Here is a 21,274-nt window from a genome sequence, read left to right as displayed (position 1 = left end):
TTTGTTCTGATGGCCATACGTATCTTCACTTCTTTTAGGTGGGCATATGCCATAAGCCTAGTGTGTCACATTTGACAATTTAGTGCCCTCAGCATCCTTTGCACCCTAAATGCGCCCTCCGTCTGAGCCAACACTAGTGCGAGCTTCTCAGCAGTCTACTACCCAACTCATGTCCAATCACAGTGGACTGGGGATTTGTGCTAGAGAACAAATCATGGCGGACAAAGCGATGTCAAGTGCAGATTTAATATTGATTTCAATAATTGTTTTCTATGAACAATTATTATTAATTTGGAACTCTTGCTTTTCTTGTGTATTCAGTATCACTTTTTAATGTTATGTGTATAGCTGGTTTAAATACCAGTTTACCAGAGATGAAATTACTCTTTCAATTGAATAGTGGTTTGTTTGTTTTTGCTAATGTTGTTTCAAAGAGGATTTTGATACTGTTGTGAGTCTTACACTTTACTGTATGACTCATGCACCCTCATTCACCTTACCAGTCTGCCGGGTCGTGATTATACACACCTGATCCCTTATCAGGTAATTAAGCCTCCAAGAGGGATAAAGGCCGACTGCGGAGGGTGGTGCAATGAGATAGAGATCGTTTACGGTCAGCAGACCGTCATGTGTGTGTTTGTTCAAGTTTTTCATTAAACTATTATCAAGCCAGTCCTCGCCTCCTCCTTGCTTGTTTAAATCCTTTTACAGTCCTCAAAGTCTGGGCTCGAGGAGGACCACAAGGGCTATGGTGCTCTCAATGTTCCAACAGCTGTCCAAATACTCAGAAAGTGTTGGAATATTGGAACATTATTCAACTTGACTCCAATCAGCAGAACACAAAAATGAATTAAGCCATGAGCTACAGTTTATTATTAAAATAGGCAACCAGTCAAAGTGAAAAGTTTTAACACACAAGTCAATTTTATTTGTTTAGCACTTTTCACAATACACATTGTTTCAAAGCAGCTTTAGATAAGGTCATGCCTTGATGTCTTTATAAAAAGCGACTGCGGAAAGGAAAAACTCCAAACTTCTCTATAAAAAAAAACTTCTCTAAAAATGTTAAGCAGATAGAAAACCTGAAGAGTAAACAGACTCATCTAGAGGAGCCAGTCCTCCCTTATATGCAATTATTACTTTTGTATCATATGTAGAATACAAATAATGTATTCATTGAATAGATTTATGTGATAAAATCTTTCAATATAAGAGTAAGGCTGTTTTAAATATTACATTAATAAATATAAAAAGCTATTGATTGAGATAAACAACTTACTTTGTGTGGTTGAAACAGAGGAGAAACAACACGGAAACATGCACTTTAGACACTGCATTTCCTTCAGCAACAGTTTGCCTCAACTGCGACTGAATCAATGTGTTTGCATGACTGCATTAATGTACCAGCTTTTTGTGGACAGCCCTTTTGGCCAGATTTTGGCCATGCCCATTTTTCGAATACATTTAAGACGGAATTATTTTCAGTTTCATTTACTCTGTCCAGAGAGCTGGAGAAACGTGCAATGATTTTTACTGAACTCGCCATTTTTCTCTATTAATTCGTGAATCTGAAACTCAACATGTCAGAGCGTAAGTTTTATGTGTTTTGTCTTTAAATTAATATTATCTGTGTTGACTTAGTTGCTTAGTTAAATTCATTCATTGGCATTTTGATCATTCATTGGCATTTATTTTCAAGCTTAAACTCTCAGCTATCAAAAGGCTGTTTTCACATGACTTGATTTCACAATTGCAAATTAAAGTTGTGATTTATATTTATATATATATATATATATATATATGGGGAGAGTGCAAAGGTCCAGCAGTCTAGTGGAGGTAACAACATGATCGCCATGGTTTTGCTGGGAAAGAAAAACAATGACAAGTGCATGATAAGGAGTGCTATTCTCGGGAAAGTGCATAAAGGAGACACGTATGCGAGGGCTGAGGGAAGAGAAGCTGATCAGATGTTCTGTGTTATTAATGCTCCAGACAATTTTCAAAGCCCAGATCTAGAAACTATAGAGGAGCTGAAGCTGTCATACCCAGGTCCACGTATGTTCCTCCTAGTACTGCAAGATAATACTTACCTCTCAGAGGAAGAAATCGAGATGTTCGACCAGCTGAAAAATAGATTTGGAATGAAAGCGCTGGAAAACACAATTGCTGTGCTGGTTACCAGTGAAGAAAAAAGATCTGGACAGCTATATGACCGAGCAGATGAGAACCTCAAAAGAGTTCTGGATGAATGTGGAAAGAGAATTTGCATGTACAGCGAGAATCAAGGCACAGAAGATAGTGATCTAATCAAACAGATAATGGAAAAATGGAAAAGAATACAGGAGAAGCACAAAGCTCATGAATCAAGCAACTTTTCGTCTGGTGTAGAGCAGTAAGACACACAATACATATGAATTAAGTTCAAATCAATAGAAATAATCTTCACACATGATGTATATCTGTAACATGTCATTTTATATTATAGCATTTATGAAGAAGTTGATACCTTTAAGGAAAAATCTCAAGCGTCAATGGTGTCAGAAAAAATCAAAGGTATTTTTCCAAAGGTACAAAGGTTGAAAAAGTAGTTTATGGTCTTCCAGCTACCACACAGGTGTGTTTGTTCCTGAGTAATTGGTTATGAATTGAGAGAATGTTTGAGTAAATGTATTTCTATTTACATTGTTCATTAAATTTGTCAGAAGGCAGCTTTTCCTAGCTACATCTCATATAATTCTATATTAAAACTGCAAACACAAATTCTGCAGGTCAATTCCAAACAGATCATTTCAGTGAAACTGTCACTGCTACAAATATACTAGACCATTTCAAATGACAAGTAACTCTGTTGTGCAGTGTTCATAATGTTCTTCATGATTGTAAATGTCCTCCAAACTTGTATTCCTAACTGCATAGAAAAGCATTAAAAAGATGACTTGCCTTGTTTGATGACTTCAAATTTTGAATTGTTTTAATTTCTCACAGGGGAGAACATCTGGTCACCTGGAGGTGACTACAAGATCACAGTGGTGTTGCTGGGAAAGAACAGCCATGACAAATGTCTGATAGGGAACACCATTCTTGAGAAAAATAGTTTCCAATTAGAAAAAGTAATTTGTGAGAAGGCTGAAGGAAACGTAGCTGGTCAGATGATCTGTATTATTAACACTCCAGACCTTTTCTATAAATCAAACTCAAACCTACAAGCTGATCTTATTGAAGAGATGCAGCCATCATACTCAGGTCCACGTGTGTTCCTCCTGGTACTGCATGAAAAAAAGGTGTCTCCAGAAGAGAAGGAGATGTTCACCGAACTGAAGGAGAAGTTTGGAACGAAAATGGTTGAAAACACAATTGTGCTGGTTAACGGGGAGAAAAAGCACTCTTCAATGGACAGACCTAAGGTGACCTTCAAGAATGATTTCTACAGACAGATTTTGGATGAGTGTGGAAACCGAGTTTGTGTTTACAACAATAACATGACAAATACAGACCTGATCACACACATGATGGGACACATGGAAAGCATACAAAAGAGTCATACATTGAAATTCAACCAAAGGTAGGAAATATTTTATATTACGAATTAAACTAATATAAAGTCAGGCCTATATCAATCACTCTTCTGTTCCCGACAGGACATATGAAATACCACTTGGAGAGAGTCCTGTGCAGCTAATGGCAACACAAAGCAGAACAGGTAACAAAATCTCTGAGTTCAACCTATGAGCTAAAAATATTATTTTTAATTAGCATTTCTCTTACATTTAGCTTAATTCTGTTGGTCCTGTTGTTTGGCATGGACTGTATCTTATCATTAATCTTTCACGTCATCAGATAGTGAGGAGCCTCGGACAGCAGCAATGACTGTCAGAGATTTCGTGACCATCATTCTGCTTGGACAGACAGGAAGTGGGAAAAGTGCCACAGGAAACACAATTCTGAAAAAACAATTTTTTTATTCTTGTGCCAGTTCTGTGCCAGTAACACAGGTGTGCCAGATGGCAGAAGACACAGTTTGTGGAATCAAGATCAGAGTCATAGACACCCCAGATTTCTTTAATGAAGACCTTAAAAACCAACATGAGCAGATAAAGCTGTGTAAAGCACTTACTCTGACAGGGCCTGTTGTGTATTTACTGGTCATGCAGCTCGGCCGATTCACAGATGGTGAGAGAGAGGTTCTTCCAAACTTGAAGAGAGAGTTTGGCGAGGATGTGACTCTAAATACTGTGATTCTTTTCACTGGTAAAGAGAAACTGAAGGACAAGACTTTACAGGACTACATCAGAGGAACAGATCCAGAGCTTCAGGGGCTGATCAAAACCTGTAATGCTAGATATCATGCATTTAACAATGGTGAGAAAAGCCATGAACAGGTGAAAGAAATGATGGATCTCATCATGGAAATGCATAGAGAGAGAGGCATTACCATTCGAAAATCTAGCCATCATAACAATAAATCAAAGGAGACCAAAAACTGCAGCATCTCGTAGATTAGTGGTTCTCAACCAGGAGGCCTCAGCAAACTTCCAAGGTGGCATAAAATGATTTAAAAAAAGTTAAATAATTTGTAATATAACTTCCTATTAATCAATTTAAAAGTGCTATAAATGTTAAAATCAAGATGTACATGTTGCCTTCAATGACATTTTTATTCAAGAAACTTCTGGAATTGTAAAATGTATATAAATTGATTATTTTAATGAACTGCTATTCCTACAGTAGTTTCTGTGAATACAATGTGAAAAGCAAAATATATTTGCCTACATGGGGGGAGGAGTTTTGAGAGGCCTTGGACTCAAAAAGTTTGAGAACCACTGTTTTAAAAAACGTGTTTAAAATAAATACTTTTCCTGAGGCCTGATATAAAATAATAAACAACTTGACAATATATTTAAAATTCAAGTTTGTATTCATCTTACGTTGCAGATCAATTACACAAGTCAACCATAATCGAACTGTACCTGCATGTTTACTGTAAGCCACTCTTGATTTTGTTTGGATAAATGACAAGTTAATATAGAATTAAATGTTTATAGGTGAACTACTGTATTTAAATTAAATAAATTAGAATCAGAATCAGTCCTTGTTTTTGGCATCTATCATTGTTTTTTTAACAATATTTTTTAAGTTATTCCCTGGACAAGCACATAGAATAACTTTCGATAAAGAACAGAAATCTAAATAGAATAAAATGGAAAAAGAAAGCCGACAAGACTTATTCAAATCTCTGAGCGTATTTTAGGCTAACTAAGTTTACATGGACACCAGAAAGCGGCTTATTGCGAGAAAGTGGTTCATTACAAGAAAGAAGCGTTTCCGTTTACATGCACTATATAAGTGTACAGCATACTCTTTACTAGCATACATGCGGCACGGTCAGTAAGCCGCTTTCTCCACAGCAACGTAATTACCAGCAATGCTTGTGTAAATTACAAGCATGGCATCCGAGGAAGATTTACCTATTTTCTCCTCCGTTGCTTCGCTTTATTTCCAAATATGCCACAGTTGTTTCTGTGTTTGTTTTCCTAACTTTCTATCGCAATCTGCAGTGGATTGCGCTGCAGTAGTGGGGTTTCCCTCTTAAAAAAATCTCTGGGATTCACCCAATGTACAAGGGCATATACACAAATGTGAGGGACAGTCGATATTTTACATTGGTGTGTATAAATGGGTATAGTTTATAGTGTATGTGCTTTCCCCTCTGTAGTCCCAGAAATGTTTTATAATTTCTGCTGTATTGACTTGTTGTTGGGCTCCATTCTATGACGTTTATTATCTGTTGTGATCAAGCACATGCGTACTCCTCAAAAACCTATAAGAAGGCCACTTATGTATTTACATGGCCGCATTAAACCACATTCTCTGTGAGAAACAAAGATGTGTTATGGGTCAATACATTTTTATTTTTTTATATTTTCATTGTCAAATAGTCGTTTGATCTCGTTTAATGTAACATGAGATCACATTAAACTCTAATGATGATGCGCGAGAGCAGCACTGCAGCTCGCACCTGACTGAGGAGAGGACGAATTACACAGCTCACGGTCTAGATGCACTCTAAACTTTCCAAACAGCTTCAGGTGATTTAGAATGCAAAGTACAAGAAATTATAATGCAAAAATACAAAATAAGTAAATACAGAGCTCTTTAAAGGAAACACCCTGGTGTTATATTTAATGCATTATAGCTTTATTGAAGTTCAAATAATACGGAAGCAGATCATGTAAATAAATACAAACTTGAAACAGGCATTTCTTTGTGCAGTCAGCACCTCTTCTATGAGTTGTGTAAATGTTCCGATCTAAGGGGAAGAGATTGAAACTGCACCCGGCTGATGCACACTCTGCCTGTCATCCCTCAAGCGTGCACGCTTAATGCAGCTATTATAACATGGTGCACGTGACTTATTGAATCATAATATATATGTCATTGTGTGTTTCTAATCTTGAAGAAAATACATATAGATAATAAAGCTGGCAATACGCAGGGCACTAGATGAATAATCGGTTAAGAGCTAATTATTTATTATTACAATAATCACAGAATAGTCGAATAATCGTTCAAATAGCCTTTGTGTGTTAAACCACTTTCTCTTATTCCCTTAAACGGCATAAATAAATCTGCATTTTTGTTTACCTGATGTTTTAAAACACTTGCTTTCTGAAAAAAACCCTGGAATAAACCATATTCTTAAGTGCATGCATACATGATCACTTATAGCAGCACATAAAACCGCACGCTCCATTCACCCTTTTAAAATCAAGCGCTTAAAATACTAATGTAGCGCTCCCCTCAGTATGTATATTGATGAGGGCAGAGCTTTTGGGTTCTTTTAAGGTATTTATCAAATGTGTTTTACCTTGATTACCTCAGTTTTAGATGTTATCTTGGATCTCTCTTTTAAAATACCCACATGAACTATTTCTCTAACCTACCTATGAATTCACCTTTCTTAAGCTATAGTTTTAATAAAGATTTTTAACCCTAAGTGTCTGTATATGTCTCTCTCAGAATAAAATAATACCCTCTTTCAAGGTAAGTACTCAAATAACACAACACAAGGTTTTGGAAAAATAAATATCAATTATTTACTCAAAGAAATTATTATCTCCAATAAAATAAGAAAATGAAATAAGAATATGATTGTTCTTTTTAAACCTTCAATGTAAAATGTCCCTCTTTTTTAAAGAAAATATTATCAATACTGTACCATATATAAATGCACAGACAACAATTTAAACCCTATTAACCTCCAAATGGATTAATTCAGAAAATCTCAGTGTACCACTTAAAAGTAACTTAAACCAACATGCTTTGTGGGCCCACACACACCTTAATGCGATCTAAGCCGGCAACCAAAAATATTGTAAAACTAAAATACCGTAGCAGGCCTGAAGCGGTGCTTGTGTTCGTTGTGGCCCAAAACTTAATGGTCGTTTAGCTCGTCAGCGAGCAAACAAAATTAAGGATATCTTGAGTTAATGTTTCTGTCCAGTCCTTACCCCCATAGTCACAGTAGCAGGCTCAGCATCCGATTAGCGTTTCAACACGAACTCCGTTTGTTTATCTTTTCTCCTCCACGTTTCCAGTAAAACTCACGAGAGAAATCCTGGTTGCTCCAAGCTCTGTCTGAGTCTCTTTTCTGTCTTCAGGTCGAAAACAGCTGAATAAAACCCTCAAACTGTTCAACTGAGGAAGTCAAACTTTAAACTAGAAAATGTCGTTCACTTGTAATGAACGGACTCCAGCCTATACATCAAGGTGACTAAGCGTTAACATTAACGTTTGCAGTAACACAAAAGTAAACAGTCTCTGAACTTCGTGTAAACATTCCTCCTGTTTCTCAATATGCAGCTTGTCGCTCTTCTCACTGATTGTCGTGTAAACAATCATAAGACACAAGTTACACACTGGTTTGTGCACTACTAATTAACAAATTAACTCAGAAAATATCTGTACGCTCACTTCTTTGCTTCACTCTCCTTTTTCGTCCGTCCTCACCCCAATCATCAACCCGAGCCCTGACTCTCTGCTATTAACCCCATAAATGCTGGTTTAGACAGTTTTCAGAAATACATTATCTCTCCCCTAAAACAATAAACATATAATAATTTTTAAACTGCTTTTAACATTTTTATCATAACTTTTTAAATGAAAATCAACCTTTTTAAATCACACTATTTATATATTTTGATTATTAAATGATAGGCCTACCTACAAGCAGCACTTATCACCTCATGCTTTTTTAACCGGGTTACACCCTCCCCCTTCTAAAGGTTTTTGATGTCCTCATCAAACATAATGAACTCTACCTTTTTTTTTTTTAAATGTACTAGAGGAAAAGGTGCATGACTAGTGTAAACTTAACTCTTGCCAATCTTAATGATAACACCTCTATGCACGATAGTGAGAGGCTGATCTTTTGCCCTACCAGGCTCATCGTAAGTTAACCTGATAACTGGTTTCACTATCCTTTTTGGACAGTTTTCAGGTTTGCTAATCACTTTTGTTTTAGTGACTGTCTCTGGATGCACATCGTGGCAAGGGTTATCAGTTTCTGGATCACTTTCTTCCTCAGGAACTGAATCTTGATCTCTATCCTCTTCTCTCATACTGTGATGTTCCTCTTCCGAACTGTTTCCCTCTGACAAACTATCCTCAGCAGGATTTCCATCTGACTGTTGGGGAGAATCACTATCATCTTGTATGAGATTTGACTGTCCAGCAGTATCTCTTTCTTTTGTCAGGAGTTCCTTCAGATAAGTGCTGTAGGGTTTTCCAGGTCCATAATACTCCACATCTGAAGAAGAATCTGTAAACTGCAAATCTTGAAAAGCTTCCTGCACTTCAGGTAAGACTTTCTTTGACCTCTTTTGTGTCTCAGCTCTTGCTCTTGATCTTGTCTTGACAGGTGACTTGGCCTCAGTCTCCACTGTCGGCATTCTCACTAACTGTCCAATCGGCAAAAGATGATCACGATGGAGAGTTTTGACTCCTCCTCCGTCCTCCGGCTTCACTTTGTATACTGGAAGGTTGGGCATCTTTCCCAGTACCACGTAAGGGATAGGACTCCAACGACTCTCCAACTTATGTTTCCCTTTCAATCCTAAGTTCCTTAGCAACACTCTGTCGCCAATATCCAGTGTCTGGAATCCTACTCTTTTATCATAGGACCTCTTGTTCCTCTGATGTGTCTTGTAGGCTGCTTCAGAGGCAAGCTTGTAAGCTCTTTGCAAGTCTTCTTTTAGCTTGGCTACATAGCGTGAATGGCCACCATCAGCTTTGCCATCAGGAGAGGTTCCAAAGCACAAGTCTATTGGAAGCCTTGCTTCTCTGCCAAACATTAAGAAATAGGGTGAGTACCCCGTAGCATCACATTTGGTACTGTTGTAGGCGTGAACCAAGTAGCCAATATGTTTGCTCCATTGCCGTTTCCTCTCACAGCCCAGGGTTCCCAGCATGGAAAGAAGAGTTCGGTTGAATCTCTCAGGCTGCGGATCTCCCTGCGGGTGGTAGGGAGTGGTCCGTGATTTCCGAATCCCCATCATCTTCAAGAGCTCTTTGATTAACTGACTCTCAAAGTCTCTTCCCTGATCTGAATGGATTCTGGCTGGCAAACCATAATGCAGGAAATACTTGTCCACCAGGATCTTTGCCACCGTCTGTGCTTTCTGATTTCGGGATGGGAAAGCCTGAGCATAACGGGTGAAATGATCCGTGACCACTAACACACTGCTGATACCTGCAGAATCGGGCTCCATGGACAGAAAATCGATGCATACCAGATCCATCGGTCCATTGCTTGAAATGTGATGTAAAGGCGCCACCCTATGGCAGGGGGTCTTCCGAGTGACACATTCTCCACAGTTCTTTATGTACTGCTCAACATCACATGCCAGTTTCGGCCAAAAGAACCTGCTCCTCAACAAGTCTGTAGTTCTTTCAATACCAAGGTGTCCGAGATCATCATGGGTGGCCTTCAGCACCACTTCTCTGAACTCGCTTGGCAAGACAAGTTGAGTGAGTTCTTCTCCGGAAAGCCGCTTGCTTAAGCGATGGAGTAGCCCATCTTTCATCATCAGTTTCCCCATCTCTTTTTTAAGACGAAAACGCTCTGAACAGGATCCATTCGCTTCCGGCCATTTGCCATGTTTAACAGCTTGTATGGCAGATCGGATGTCTGCATCATCCTCCTGAGCTTCAATCAGCTCCTGCTTTGACATCTGCCCCAATGATTTCAACTCCAGGTGAGTTGGGAATGCATATATATCAGGCACACAATCAGGCGAAGCTCCCAACTGATCTACATACCTCGGTGAACTGCCCGCCGTACCAGGGATGCAGATTCGTTTGCAGATTGATCTCACACCAGACTGTGGTATGGTCTCCCATTCCTCTGCACTTTCATCAGGCATATTTCTTGAGAGCAGGTCAGCGTCTATGTTGTGTCTGCCTGGTCGGTACTTGACATCGAAGTCATAGGTGGATAAGGCAGAGAGCCATCTGTGCCCCACAGCACTGAGTTTGGCGGTCGATAACACGTACGTAAGCGGGTTATTGTCCGTACGTACAGTAAATCTGACCCCATACAAATAATCATGGAATTTATCCACAACTGCCCACTTAAGGGCCAGAAACTCCAGCTGGTGAACGGGGTAATTCCTTTCAGATGTCTTTAACTTCCTGCTGGCAAAGGCGACTGGTCTCAGACCCTCACTGTGTTCCTGATATAAGACGGCTCCCAGCCCTCTCAAGCTGGCATCCACATGCAGGATGTATGACTTGTTGGGATCCGCAAAGGCCAACACAGGCGCATGAGTAAGGCAGTGGATAATCTGGTGGAAAGCCTCAGTGCAGTACTGGTCCCATCTCTCACCAAAAGGCTCGGACTCTTTGAGGTAAGTCTTTGTGTTGTCTTTCTCAGGCTTCTTGCCCCGCTGGGTTGGGGCATAACCTTTTGTGAGCTCAGACAATGGCCTGACTATGGCTGCATAATTGGCGATGAAACGCCGGTAATAGCCACAAAATCCCAAGAAGGATTGAAGAGCCTTCAGGTGCGTAGGCTGTGGCCAACTTGTAACTGCCTCTATCTTGGCTGGGTCAGGTGATACTCCATTGGCCGACACAATATGTCCAAGGTATTTTACCTTTGGGAGACAGAATTGACATTTGTCGAATGAGATTTTTAATCCAACCTCTGCCAGACGATCAAGGACTTTAAGAAGTCTCTCTTCGTGCTCTTCTAAAGTTCGACCAAATACAATCAAGTCATCGAGGTAGACAAGGACTTCGAGCAGATTCATGTCACCCACAGCCTTCTCCATTAATCTTTGGAAAGTGGCTGGGGCTCCAGTTATCCCCTGCGGCATCCTCTCGAACTGAAAGAACCCCAGTGGGCAGATGAATGCCGTCTTTTCCTTATCTTCCTCAGCCATGGCGATTTGGTAATAACCGCTCCGCAGATCAAGAACGGAGAACCACTTACTTCCTGTCATTGAATCCAACACATCATCAATACAAGGTGTTGTGTACTGATCTGGGATTGTTCGGCTGTTTAACAATCGGTAGTCAATACACATTCTCACAGCTCCATTTTTTTTGCGAACAATCACGATTGGGGATGCATAGGGACTACGAGACTCCTTGATGATCCCTGCACGCAACAGGTCTTGGAGGTGCTTTCTCACATCTTCCAGGTCAGCTGGAGCCAGGCGACGAGAGCGCTCCCTAAACGGCCGTGGATCTGACATCCTGATTGTGTGCTCTACTCCCTTTGCCAATCCAACATCCCATTCTTGTAAAGAGAACACCGGGGACCTTGTGGATAGCTTTTGACGGAGTCTCTCTTTCCACTCCTCCGAAACAGGTGAGTCTCCGAAGTTGATCAGGTTCACATCGAATTCGGTGTCAGCGTTCTTGGATGGAGAGAGAGGAGTGACTGCATCTGTAAGATACATATGCCCGATAACTGTTCCCACTGATATGACTGTCTCTGTCATAGACTCATTTTGGACCAAGATTCTGAAATGGTTGACGTTCACCTCTTCGCTGGGCACCACCGTGGGCTGCAATAGCACACCCGCTGGGAGTGGAGCTACCGGAGACGAGTCAACCATTAGGATTTCTTTGTCAACCTGGAGCTTGTACTCAACTTTGCAGATGGCAGTACAATCACCACCAGGGGGCAGAGTCAGTGGGCCAGGGCCTTGCCATAACACACAGCCAATATCACCCTCCTCCTCCAGGGCTGTGGCCGTGCCAGGCGCTGTTAGCTTGTTGTCACTGTAACAGGCTTGTATCCCCAGTGCCTGGGTGATGTCAATGCCATTTTCCTTACACTGCTGTACAAGACGTCGGATGTGACTGGCATTGGTCCCCACAATGATAGGAGTCTGGTCTGCAGTTCGAGGCTGGGGGCATATAAGAGCGAGAACTGTCACTGTCTGGTCGGCACCAGCAACCTTTGCTGGATATTCAATGTCGACCACTACATACCCACGGTATGGATAACTGATCTCAGATTCACTTAGTCCCCACAGGGCTAAACCAGACACGGGGCGTATTGGGACATCAGCCAGGTAAGTTTGATACCAAGACTCAAAGATAATAGTGACCTGAGAACCACTATCAAGCAAGGCATCACAGCAATGTCCATTAACTTTCACAGGTACTATGCTGGGTGGACCAATCAAGCCTTTAGGGATGTCAGCCCGCTCGGATGAGGTAACAGCACTTTTCTTGACCCCGGAGTTAACTTCATTGGTGGTAGCATCCCCGGACTGCTGTCTGTCTTTTGTCACCTTCAAAGCATGAATTAGCTTTCGGATAACCTTGGCTTGATTCTCAGGGTTTCGGCACTTTGTGGCAAAATGTCCGCTCTCACCACACCTATAGCAGAAATTCTCTTCTGACCTTTTCGGTGCTCCCTTGGGGGAGTTGGGGACCTGTTTAGAAGCCTCCATGGTTGAGACAGCAACTGCAGCATCTTGCTCAGGCATCTTGTTGCTAGTTTTCTGTTTTAGTCGTTTCAGTTGTTTTTTCAAGGCAGCCAGCTCGGCATCTTGCCGGTTCTCAGAGCCAGGCGGTGCACTAAGGGTTTTAACCTCCATGTAATCATCTTTGACATGAGTGGATTTGGTCACTACTGATGCAACCATTGACTTTAGCTCTTTTATTTCAGCCTTTAAGTTCTGGATCTCAGCTTGCCTTGTATCCACTTCTGTATTAGCATGCACTTGATGTACTGAGGCACTGAGCTTCTTTCTAGAAGTTTCAGTACTCTTCCTCAGCACGAATCTCAGTCAACAGCTGTAGAAAGTTTGGGGTGCAGCCTTCCTTTCTCTCAAGCGCAGCTGGATCAGCATCAGGTCTGAGGCTGATAGCACCCCTCAGCAGTTGCTCCAGTCGGGCTTGATCCTTGCCGCTAGCAGGGAGACCACCTCTTTGAATCACCTTAGCTAGAGACCTCTCAAGACGTCGAAGGAAATCTGACAGTTTCTCTCCTTTTTGCTGTTGCATCAATCGGAAAGCAAAGTAGAGATCATCACCGGACTCAGCACTTCCAAAAGCACTTTCAAGGGCTTCCAAGCACTCTTTTGGGCTGGCTTCAGGATTGGCGTGCCGCACTGCTTTCACAATTTCTAGTGCGGGCCCCTTTAAACTTCCAATAATTCTGCGTCTTTTTTCTCTATCAGAGCATTCAGTCTCCTCCACCATAAGTGATGCTTGCTCTAGCCAATGATCAAATGGTTCCTCACCTGGTGGCATTGGCAGGGCCCCCGAGAACATACGTAGTCGACCATAACTCCCACCATCAGCTGGTTTGGCTGTCTTTTCCAACAAATCTCCAACAGCACGAAGGATGGATTCAGTGGAGCTAGTGGGAGGGGGTGTACTGGGGAATAATGATTTGAGGTCCTCCATGGTTTTTCCTTCAGCCTGCAACAACCCTTTTAGTTTACTATTAAACCCTTCAGCAGCTGCCTGTGCCCCTCCTAGGATGATAACAGGCCATGCCTCTCCACCATCAATAGGCACAACTTCAGTAGGAACACTCTCCTCTTGCACAGTCTCTCTACTCTCACACAAAACCATCCGTCGGTGTAGTCTTGCACTGAAGTTTCTCCCACGGACACGCACCCGTCCTAAAGACTTAATAGTTTCCAGTGTTTCTTCCACTTCACTGATTTCCACATCTTCTGGGACGATGGTCATAAGTGCATGCGTCTCATCCAAACCCTCACCACGGCACCAGCGTTTTAATTCTGACACTAGTTCAGTTTTTTCCATATTAATACTGTTTGTAAATTAGCTTAGTAACTTTAGTTAGTCACTTTACCTTTAGACTATTTTTTTTTTTTACTGAAAAATCCAAGAACATCCCAGCGGTGCCTCCATTTTATGTAGCTCCCCTCAGTATGTATATTGATGAGGGCAGAGCTTTTGGGTTCTTTTAAGGTATTTATCAAATGTGTTTTACCTTGATTACCTCAGTTTTAGATGTTATCTTGGATCTCTCTTTTAAAATACCCACATGAACTATTTCTCTAACCTACCTATGAATTCACCTTTCTTAAGCTATAGTTTTAATAAAGATTTTTAACCCTAAGTGTCTGTATATGTCTCTCTCAGAATAAAATAATACCCTCTTTCAAGGTAAGTACTCAAATAACACAACACAAGGTTTTGGAAAAATAAATATCAATTATTTACTCAAAGAAATTATTATCTCCAATAAAATAAGAAAATGAAATAAGAATATGATTGTTCTTTTTTAAACCTTCAATGTAAAATGTCCCTCTTTTTTAAAGAAAATATTATCAATACTGTACCATATATAAATGCACAGACAACAATTTAAACCCTATTAACCTCCAAATGGATTAATTCAGAAAATCTCAGTGTACCACTTAAAAGTAACTTAAACCAACATGCTTTGTGGGCCCACACACACCTTAATGCGATCTAAGCCGGCAACCAAAAATATTGTAAAACTAAAATACCGTAGCAGGCCTGAAGCGGTGCTTGTGTTCGTTGTGGCCCAAAACTTAATGGCCGTTTCGCTCGTCAGCGAGCAAACAAAATTAAGGATATCTTGAGTTAATGTTTCTGTCCAGTCCTTACCCCCATAGTCACAGTAGCAGGCTCAGCATCCGATTAGCGTTTCAACACGAACTCCGTTTGTTTATCTTTTCTCCTCCACGTTTCCAGTAAAACTCACGAGAGAAATCCTGGTTGCTCCAAGCTCTGTCTGAGTCTCTTTTCTGTCTTCAGGTCGAAAACAGCGAATAAAACCCTCAAACTGTTCAACTGAGGAAGTCAAACTTTAAACTAGAAAATGTCGTTCACTTGTAATGAACGGACTCCAGCCTATACATCAAGGTGACTAAGCGTTAACATTAATGTTTGCAGTAACACAAAAGTAAACAGTCTCTGAACTTCGTGTAAACATTCCTCCTGTTTCTCAATATGCAGCTTGTCGCTCTTCTCACTGATTGTCGTGTAAACAATCATAAGACACAAGTTACACACTGGTTTGTGCACTACTAATTAACAAATTAACTCAGAAAATATCTGTACGCTCACTTCTTTGCTTCACTCTCCTTTTTCGTCCGTCCTCACCCCAATCATCAACCCGAGCCCCGACTCTCTGCTATTAACCCCATAAATGCTGGTTTAGACAGTTTTCAGAAATACATTATCTCTCCCCTAAAACAATAAACATAATAGTTTTTAAACTGCTTTTAACATTTTTATCATAACTTTTTAAATGAAAATCAACCTTTTTAAATCACACTATTTATATATTATGATTATTAAATGATAGGCCTACCTACAAGCAGCACTTATCACCTCATGCTTTTTTAACCGGGTTACACTAATGCAAATGGGAAATCCAAAAACTGAAAAAGCTTTTCAGAACTCTTTTTTGGTTATAAATATGGTTAAATTGGTTGTTTTTATTCTGATGTTATTTTAAGGTCATAAGTTTTGATTAGGTTGTAAGATGTCACTCGCACAACATCAATGTTGGTGCCCCCAGCCCCACCAAATACACACACACTACAACACAGATAAAAAGCCAAAAATCAATTGACAAATTACATGACATTTGGAGACCTTTTAACTTTATATTAAATAGTCATGTGAAGGTGACACATTTTTTTACACCTTGAACCATTAATACCTCGACAATTTTCAAACTGCTTCAAAAGATTAACTCCTAAAGACATGAATTGTACACATTAAAATAAAGACTCCAGTCATATCAGTAACCTTATAAAAGATGTTTTATTTTACATGGAGAGGCTCCGCATATGGGGGCTGCCATGTTAGAATCACACGACCAGTCAAATACTACTTACTTAATCTCAGTAACCATCCAACACTTTCACTCATTGATTAAAGTAATCATGGCTGACTGTGAATATTACATTTCCACACCACTTGGTGTCAGTGTAAGTCCAAGATTACACAAACATTAAGTTACTAAGTGCACCTTTAAAGCAAACGCCCAGTTTTTTTATTTTTATTATGTGCTAGCCTTGTTTTATTAAAGGAATATTCTGGGTTAAATAAAAGTTATGTTGGTTACCAAAAAAAATCATTTTATCTCATCCCCTTTGGCCCCAAAAATCTGGGTTCCAGTGAGGCTCTTACAATGGAAGTGAATGGGGCCAATCTGTAATTGCTTAAATACTTACTGTTTTAAAAGTATATCCGCAAGACATAAACAATATGTGTTAACATGATTTTAGTTTGATAAAATCGCTTTCTAATCTTTTCTGTGTAAAGTTAAATTCAATTTTACAATTTAGTTGCCATGACAATGTAATGTCAACAAACCCTAAACCATTTTACAGCTCAAATATATTTTAACAGAAGAATGAATGTAAGGCTTTTATAAAATTATAACAAGTTTAGTGTAAAAAAAAAATTACTTACTAACCCTTTCTGTGTTAAAGTTATGTAGGTGTGCAAATGGCGTATGCCCCAATTAAAGTTCCAAGAGGTCCGGTCTTGACATTTCCTTCCCATGCAGCAAAGGTCTGGACAATAATAACAGTGTCAGGAGTCAATAGTGCTATGGGCCATGGCTATAATACAAAAAAAAAAATGCAATTTTGGAATAGTTATACATTCCCAAGTTGGCAGCAATAGTACTTTGTAAAAGTAAAAATAGCTAAACAGTCAACATAAAATATGGGCATTTGGGTACCAGAGACAGAGAAAATAGTGGCGTATAGGTCTATTCTACAAAAAAAAAAAAATTATATTTCAGTTAATCGAATGAGTGCCCTTTGATATGATTATTAGGATACAAGCATAACAGTTCATTTTAAAACGGAGTGCACATCAACCATTAGAATGGGGGGGAAATGTGATCTCAGTGGCATGCTTATTGGTGCCAGACAGGCTGGTTTGAGTATTTCTGTAACTGTCCATCTCCTGGGATTTTCATGCAAACCAGTTTCTAGAGTTTTCGTGATACAAAAAACATCCAGTGAGCAGAAGTTCTGTGGACAGAAATGCTTTGTTGATGAGAGAGGTCAATAGAAAAAGGTCAGACTAGTTCAAGCAGACAGAAAGGCTACAGTAAGTTTGAAAACCACTCCGTACAATTGTAGTGAGCAAATAGCATCTCGGAATGGGGAACCTTGAGGCGGATCGGCGGCTACAACAACTTAAGACCACGTACAGCACATTATTAGGATTATGTTCCTAATAAAGTGCTAAGTGAGACCATGTACTATAACATCTACTACTCACATGACTCACTTTTAGTTATTGTAAATTAATTTTATGTTTTCTGCATGGACAGGGTCTGTCTGAATTTGTCTTTTTCATTTAGGAGAGGGTATGTTATAGCAATTAATAAGGAAAATTCAAAATGTCACTTATGTAAAAAATGTTGGAGAACACATGCTATTCAGCATTTAATGATTATTTCAATGGCTTTTCAATGTAAATACAATACGATAGGTCCCTACAAAACACGTTTTTATAAGCATAAAATGCAACACTTGAGTTTTTTTTACAATATGTAACAAGGGTCCCAGCTCTGGCTCTCTACTCACAAAAGGGACCTTGGCTTAAAAATGGTTGAAGACGCTTGGTATAGCCTTACTAAGGATTGATATTTGACATGCAAATGGACATCTTAGCAATATCTTTGAAAACGAGATGCCATTGAAAATAGACGGCGATTTTAATATAATTAAGACTATTAACTTCTAGACCCCTAACCCCTACACAATTCAGTGACACCCTATTCATACTACTTGTTTTCACTGCTTATTCAATTTCTATTGCATGCTTTCAGTAACAGAAAGCATTATGCCTTCTATTAAGTGTAGCTACACAGCAAAAAAAATGTAATGTGTAGATCCTGTATTAATTTTACAAGTTGCAGCAATCAATTAAGTCTTGTTAAAACTTTCACAAAAGATACAAGTAAAAACAAGGTCTGAAGTACTTACAGCTTTTCTGCACCTTCCAGTGGCAAAACAAAATGACAATTCATCTTTAAAACCTTACATGGACAAGTTTCTAATCTATATCTTACCAAAAAAAAAAAAGTACATCACAGGAGAAAAAATTTTTAAAAACTTTTTAGGGTATTTTCAATATCCATCATTAAATACCTTGTGATGAGAAAAACAGCACATAATCATTACAAAAAGTTTTATTAATGGTTGACTGATGAACAATGTCCTATTAGCATATTTACAGAAAATTATCTACATATTGGAATGAGCAGTTGGCAAGAAAAGAAATAAATGACATCAATAGGGGAGGAGCACAAAGATGGAGAGAAAAATAGACTGAACAAAAGGAGAGTCTGTACATGCTGCCATGGGCACCATAGATTCATCCACAGCATCTGGTAAAGACCAGACAACCATCATTAAGTGCACCCATATATTTGCCAACCTTATGGTATGGCTTAGATGATCACGGAAATGTGAATCCATTTGAGGCAACCACAGCAGACACGGAGATGTAAACTGCATTTTCCCAAAACATCAATCCAAACCATTTCTACTATGCAGAATGAAACCCTGCAGCTCATGGAATTCAGCCTTCTATTTGTTTTTAAGTTGACTCTTCATCAATCTTGGGTGCCAGATAGTATTTGACGTGTCCCATATCTGCAATCTTGTACTCAACCACTGTTGAAATAAATAAGAGTCTGATTATTTTTCGATTGTTCCAATATAAAGACAAGAAATTTTACAAATTAATCGTTATTAGAATTCAAGAGTGTCAAACGTCCATACCAAGTGGAATGTCTGCGGACATGCTAAGTGTGACTGTCTTGGACAGGGGAGTGGCCTTGGTGAAGAAGTTCAGGTAGTTCAATGCAAAAATTAGTTGTACTGGCTCGTTCATCTCAATTGTCACCTGTGAGGGAAAACAGCAGTGCTCATTAAACTCACACAAACCAAACAAAAATTAACAAGTGTCCGATTTGTGTCTGTCATATATAACCCAAAGAACGAATGTTACCGCTTCATCCTCCTTGTCAACATTGCTGGTCTGTGAGAGCTTAATGTTGCCTGTACCCAGCTCTCCACTGGCAGAGAACTTCACTCCATCTTTGGCACAGGAAATCATGACAGCGTCACCAATCTGTGACAGGTCTCTGCAGATTCGGGCAAATTCACCAGATGGCATCTTCACCACACAGCTGTATTCCTGCTCCTGAAGAGGGAAGGAAACAAGGGAATGTGATTAATGGACACATTGAGGAAGGCTTTTAGACTAAATAACAAATACATTTTTCTAGAGACATTTTCAGAGTGCACACCTTCTCTTATCAATGGAACAAAACAAATTATCAATTATTAGAATGATCAGTTTGTACAAAGTAATCGTCTCACTGGTATTCCAAGCTGCTCGACATCCAGGTCCATCAGTTTCATCTCATAGTCTGAAACTTTCTCCTGATCTGAAAAGACAATAGAATAAATACACACAAGTCAGACAAATGATTGCCACAGCAATATCTGTATATTTTAATAGTTGGCTCAAGTACTAAATCTATAAATGTTATACTAAATGTGTAATTTGTATTGATAGTGTGCTGCATCCAAGCCATTCAGCCTATATGTAAACTTCTGCAATTAAGTTATCAATAGCTTCATGTCTAATGCAAGACAAAATATGAACATTATAAAGGATATACAAGTTTTAAACTCACTGAGTGTTTCAAAGACGAGGGCAAGAGAATCTGCATTGTCTTCTGCTCTAAGTGTGATGATATCTTCATTTCCAGCACACTTTAGTATCTTTGACATGCTAAAAAAAAAAAAAACGAAAACAAGAATTATTTCATTAGCATGGAAACCCAGGATTATATCAAGTGTTAGTCTTTTTTTTTTTTACTCAACTATATTTTCCTCAACATATAGAGGATTTAAATAAAATAACGTTACGTGTGGTGTATTTTTATTTTATAACAAGTTTTTCTTTGTCTTTTTCTAAAGCCATATCGTCAATCATCCAACCCCGTTCCATTTCCCGCCAACCACATTCAGAGCGCGTAAATGACGTCACAATAATAAGTGTGGGAAGTGTGCAGGAAATATTATGCGCGCCAAATACCTCCAAAGATAAATGTTAACAGACTATCTGATATATTAAAGCTATATTTTTAAACAATACTATAGCAGTATTGTACAAATATGTGCTAGATTCGTCTTAATCTAACAAATTGCGCGGTCCTGTTTCTCCTGCAGTTGGCGGTCATGCACAGACATACTCAACTTTCACTCTCTACGCAGTTCCAAGAAAAACAACAAGAATAAATGAGCTAATATCGTTTAAATGAGTACCTGCTCAAGTTGACGCCCATGGCGAGGTTTCTGTCGCAGCGGTAAGAGTCGAAGCCATCGCTTCGGAGTGTGAGCTGTACCAGAGACACATGAGATGAGTCCATGCTCTGCAGAGAGATGCCCGATGAACTGACATCCCAGCAGGCTTCGGTGATGAGGTCTTTCAGAGCCTCCAGAACCTTCTTAAGGATTGAGCCTTGAACGAGACGTGCCTCAAACATTGTTCTTCGAATAGTGGTAAATTTAATTCCTGTTACGACACAAGGGAGGCCTAGCTTTGTGCTTTTCTTCGCCGCAGAGATGCAGTCAGACAATTTTTTGTAAATACAGCGATCTATAAATTCTAAAAGAAGGACAGGCGCTTCTGTTCCACCGGCTCCAAAAAGGATCTGAGTGTCACTTCGCGCGCTTTCGCTGGGACTTTGATGAAC

The 21,274-nt window shown here is 39.5% G+C and overlaps 3 protein-coding genes across 3 annotated transcripts; 1 reads left to right on the top strand and 2 right to left on the bottom strand.

Moving 5' to 3' along the window:
* The first annotated feature begins 1,809 nt into the window (after window positions 1–1,809).
* Window positions 1,810–5,042, top strand: LOC127636256 (GTPase IMAP family member 8-like). The gene is made up of 5 exons (XM_052116699.1): window positions 1,810–2,392; window positions 2,486–2,553; window positions 2,986–3,562; window positions 3,639–3,700; window positions 3,838–5,042. Exons 1-5 carry the CDS (start codon window positions 1,845–1,847, stop codon window positions 4,494–4,496), a joined length of 1,914 nt encoding a protein of 637 aa, XP_051972659.1. The 5' UTR covers window positions 1,810–1,844; the 3' UTR covers window positions 4,497–5,042.
* An 8,236-nt stretch (window positions 5,043–13,278) lies between these two features.
* On the bottom strand, window positions 13,279–14,295 carry LOC127636346 (paraneoplastic antigen Ma2 homolog). The gene has a single exon (XM_052116798.1). The coding sequence runs from the start codon at window positions 14,293–14,295 to the stop codon at window positions 13,279–13,281; it is 1,017 nt and encodes a 338-aa protein (XP_051972758.1).
* A 3,815-nt stretch (window positions 14,296–18,110) lies between these two features.
* On the bottom strand, window positions 18,111–21,260 carry LOC127636820 (proliferating cell nuclear antigen). The gene is made up of 6 exons (XM_052117572.1): window positions 20,844–21,260; window positions 20,210–20,307; window positions 19,890–19,957; window positions 19,516–19,710; window positions 19,287–19,410; window positions 18,111–19,178 (listed from the first exon to the last, which is right to left on the bottom strand). Exons 1-6 carry the CDS (start codon window positions 21,062–21,064, stop codon window positions 19,102–19,104), a joined length of 783 nt encoding a protein of 260 aa, XP_051973532.1. The 5' UTR covers window positions 21,065–21,260; the 3' UTR covers window positions 18,111–19,101.
* Window positions 21,261–21,274: the final 14 nt, after the last annotated feature.

This window comes from Xyrauchen texanus, chromosome 44, assembly GCF_025860055.1.
Source record: "Xyrauchen texanus isolate HMW12.3.18 chromosome 44, RBS_HiC_50CHRs, whole genome shotgun sequence".
Lineage (NCBI taxonomy): Eukaryota > Metazoa > Chordata > Actinopteri > Cypriniformes > Catostomidae > Xyrauchen > Xyrauchen texanus.
Note: the sequence above shows the minus strand (reverse complement) of the source record. Positions and strands in the feature narration are given on the sequence as shown.

Excerpts from the sequence above, each read along its gene's own strand:
- LOC127636256 (XM_052116699.1), top strand. The coding sequence starts at position 1,845 with ATGATCGCCATGGTTTTGCTGGGAAAGAAAAACAATGACAAGTGCATG. Across the intron at positions 2,554-2,985 it reads GGTGTCAGAAAAAATCAAAG|GGGAGAACATCTGGTCACCT; the intron begins GTATTTTTCCAA and ends AATTTCTCACAG. Across the intron at positions 3,701-3,837 it reads GGCAACACAAAGCAGAACAG|ATAGTGAGGAGCCTCGGACA; the intron begins GTAACAAAATCT and ends TCACGTCATCAG.
- LOC127636346 (XM_052116798.1), bottom strand. The coding sequence starts at position 14,295 with ATGGAAAAAACTGAACTAGTGTCAGAATTAAAACGCTGGTGCCGTGGT.
- LOC127636820 (XM_052117572.1), bottom strand. The coding sequence starts at position 21,064 with ATGTTTGAGGCACGTCTCGTTCAAGGCTCAATCCTTAAGAAGGTTCTG. Across the intron at positions 19,711-19,889 it reads TCGAGCAGCTTGGAATACCA|GAGCAGGAATACAGCTGTGT; the intron begins GTGAGACGATTA and ends TTCCCTCTTCAG. Across the intron at positions 19,179-19,286 it reads GTCCGCAGACATTCCACTTG|TGGTTGAGTACAAGATTGCA; the intron begins GTATGGACGTTT and ends TTATTTCAACAG.